Source organism: Prosopis cineraria, unplaced genomic scaffold, assembly GCF_029017545.1.
Source record: "Prosopis cineraria cultivar Desert tree isolate PC_DT_omini unplaced genomic scaffold, ASM2901754v1 PC10, whole genome shotgun sequence".
Classification (NCBI taxonomy): Eukaryota; Viridiplantae; Streptophyta; class Magnoliopsida; order Fabales; family Fabaceae; genus Prosopis; species Prosopis cineraria.
Window position 1 is genome coordinate 11,261,465 of NW_026555341.1, and position 1,664 is coordinate 11,263,128.

Below are 1,664 nucleotides of genomic sequence, written 5' to 3' on the forward strand. Positions count from 1 at the left end.
AATTAAAATTAAAAATTTAAATCCCAATTTTATTTTATTTTATTTATTTATTTATTTATTTATTTTTGCTTTAATGAAACACTAATGAGCACCATGTCCTTAACCCAACGCGTTCCTAAAACTCGCGACGTCGAAAGAAAAAGCGCGTTTTTCCATACTTACGACCTCCCATTCATCGAGGTCTTCATCCTTTCACTTTCACCTCCTCCACTTCCATAATTCATCAGGTCCGCGGAAGTTGTTAAAATTTTCTGAACCACAGTCAACACCACGATCAGGGTGTCCCCAAATAAACACCAAAAGCAGAAACGCGTTTTTCCACACTCACATTCACCGAGGTCCTCATCTCTTCACTTTCCAGTTTCCTCCACCGCTTCCCCCTTCCATCAGGTTCGCTGGAGTTGTTTAAAGTGTTTTTTAAACCACAGTAGACATCACAATCAGGTTCCAAGAACTTGCGGACGGGATCCATTCTAGTTTTATTTAATTCTTGATCTTTTCCACTTGTTCTGCCCATCTCGATCTCATCATCTTCCAGCATTCATCTGCAGAGTGCAGCGTCGATCTGAAGTCTTATCCACCTGAATTTCACAATGCCGACCAGTTTCTATCCAAACGTATGGAGATTTCTGGGATTCGGGTCAAGTGTACTTGGATTCATCTGTTTCGCCCTGGGGACTCCGTTTCAGAAACTGTTTGGACAGTGGAACTTGTTGAAGATCGTCGTGTACAGTATCGCCAGCTTGATGTTCTCCATCTTGATGCTCTTTGTAAGAGACATCGAGCAGCGATTCCCAAGGGTTTTTCGGATGAAAACACTAGTGAGTTGTTCGGTTCTACTACTTACGTCTCTCTACTCGTATTATGATGACCGAAGCAAACAGGGGGAAGGGGAGGGAAATGGATATCAAAGCATAGTGAGTTTGATTTGCTTTGGGTCATTTACATTGACGTGCAAGAGCTTGTCAAGACAAGTACAGCAACCTAGATTCGACTTTGCCATGTCGAATTTCTTTCTAGGATTGCTGGTGTTAGCGATCATGAAAATAAACTTGAAAGTGGCTGTCGTTGTGGTAGTTGTTTGCTATGTGTTGATGAGTTTTTGGCCCGGTTCAAATCCCCGGCGTCGTGACCACATGCTACCGGTTCAGAACAGGTTGAATGGGTTCCCTCCTTTCCCTTTTCCTGTGAAAATGAAGGAAGCCGTGGTTCAAAAATGATTTATATGATATTTGATCGGATCACACTTCACGATTAATAAATTTGGATAGTTTAATTACATGAAAAAAACCTTATTTAGTGTTATAACTACAGTTTTAATTTGAAAAAATAAGAAGGGTATAAGATTAGTTGATCACTATTTATATAAGTGTATGATGTGTCACACATATTGAATTGTGACAAGTCACATGAATAAAGGTCATAGTCACATATCTAAAAGTTTTTGTTAGTATGAGACTCTAATATACATATATAATATATATATATATATATAATATTTTATCTTTTGCTGTGTCCTTTTTCTTTCTTTTAAAAATCGTGTCATACACGCCATCTTTCTAGAATATTTAGTCTCCATGTATATATTTATTCCTTGTGACAAGAGTTTCCCACGTTTCCTTTCTTTATATATATATTATATATATATATTTCTTTTTTTTTCT

The 1,664-nt window shown here is 37.6% G+C and overlaps 1 protein-coding gene across 1 annotated transcript; it reads left to right on the forward strand.

Annotated features, from left to right (window-relative positions):
- The first annotated feature begins 286 nt into the window (after positions 1 to 286).
- On the forward strand, positions 287 to 1,403 carry LOC129321522 (uncharacterized). Its single transcript, XM_054967309.1, has 2 exons — positions 287 to 390; positions 552 to 1,403. Exon 2 carries the CDS (start codon positions 594 to 596, stop codon positions 1,218 to 1,220), a length of 627 nt encoding a protein of 208 aa, XP_054823284.1. The 5' UTR covers positions 287 to 390; positions 552 to 593; the 3' UTR covers positions 1,221 to 1,403.
- Positions 1,404 to 1,664: the final 261 nt, after the last annotated feature.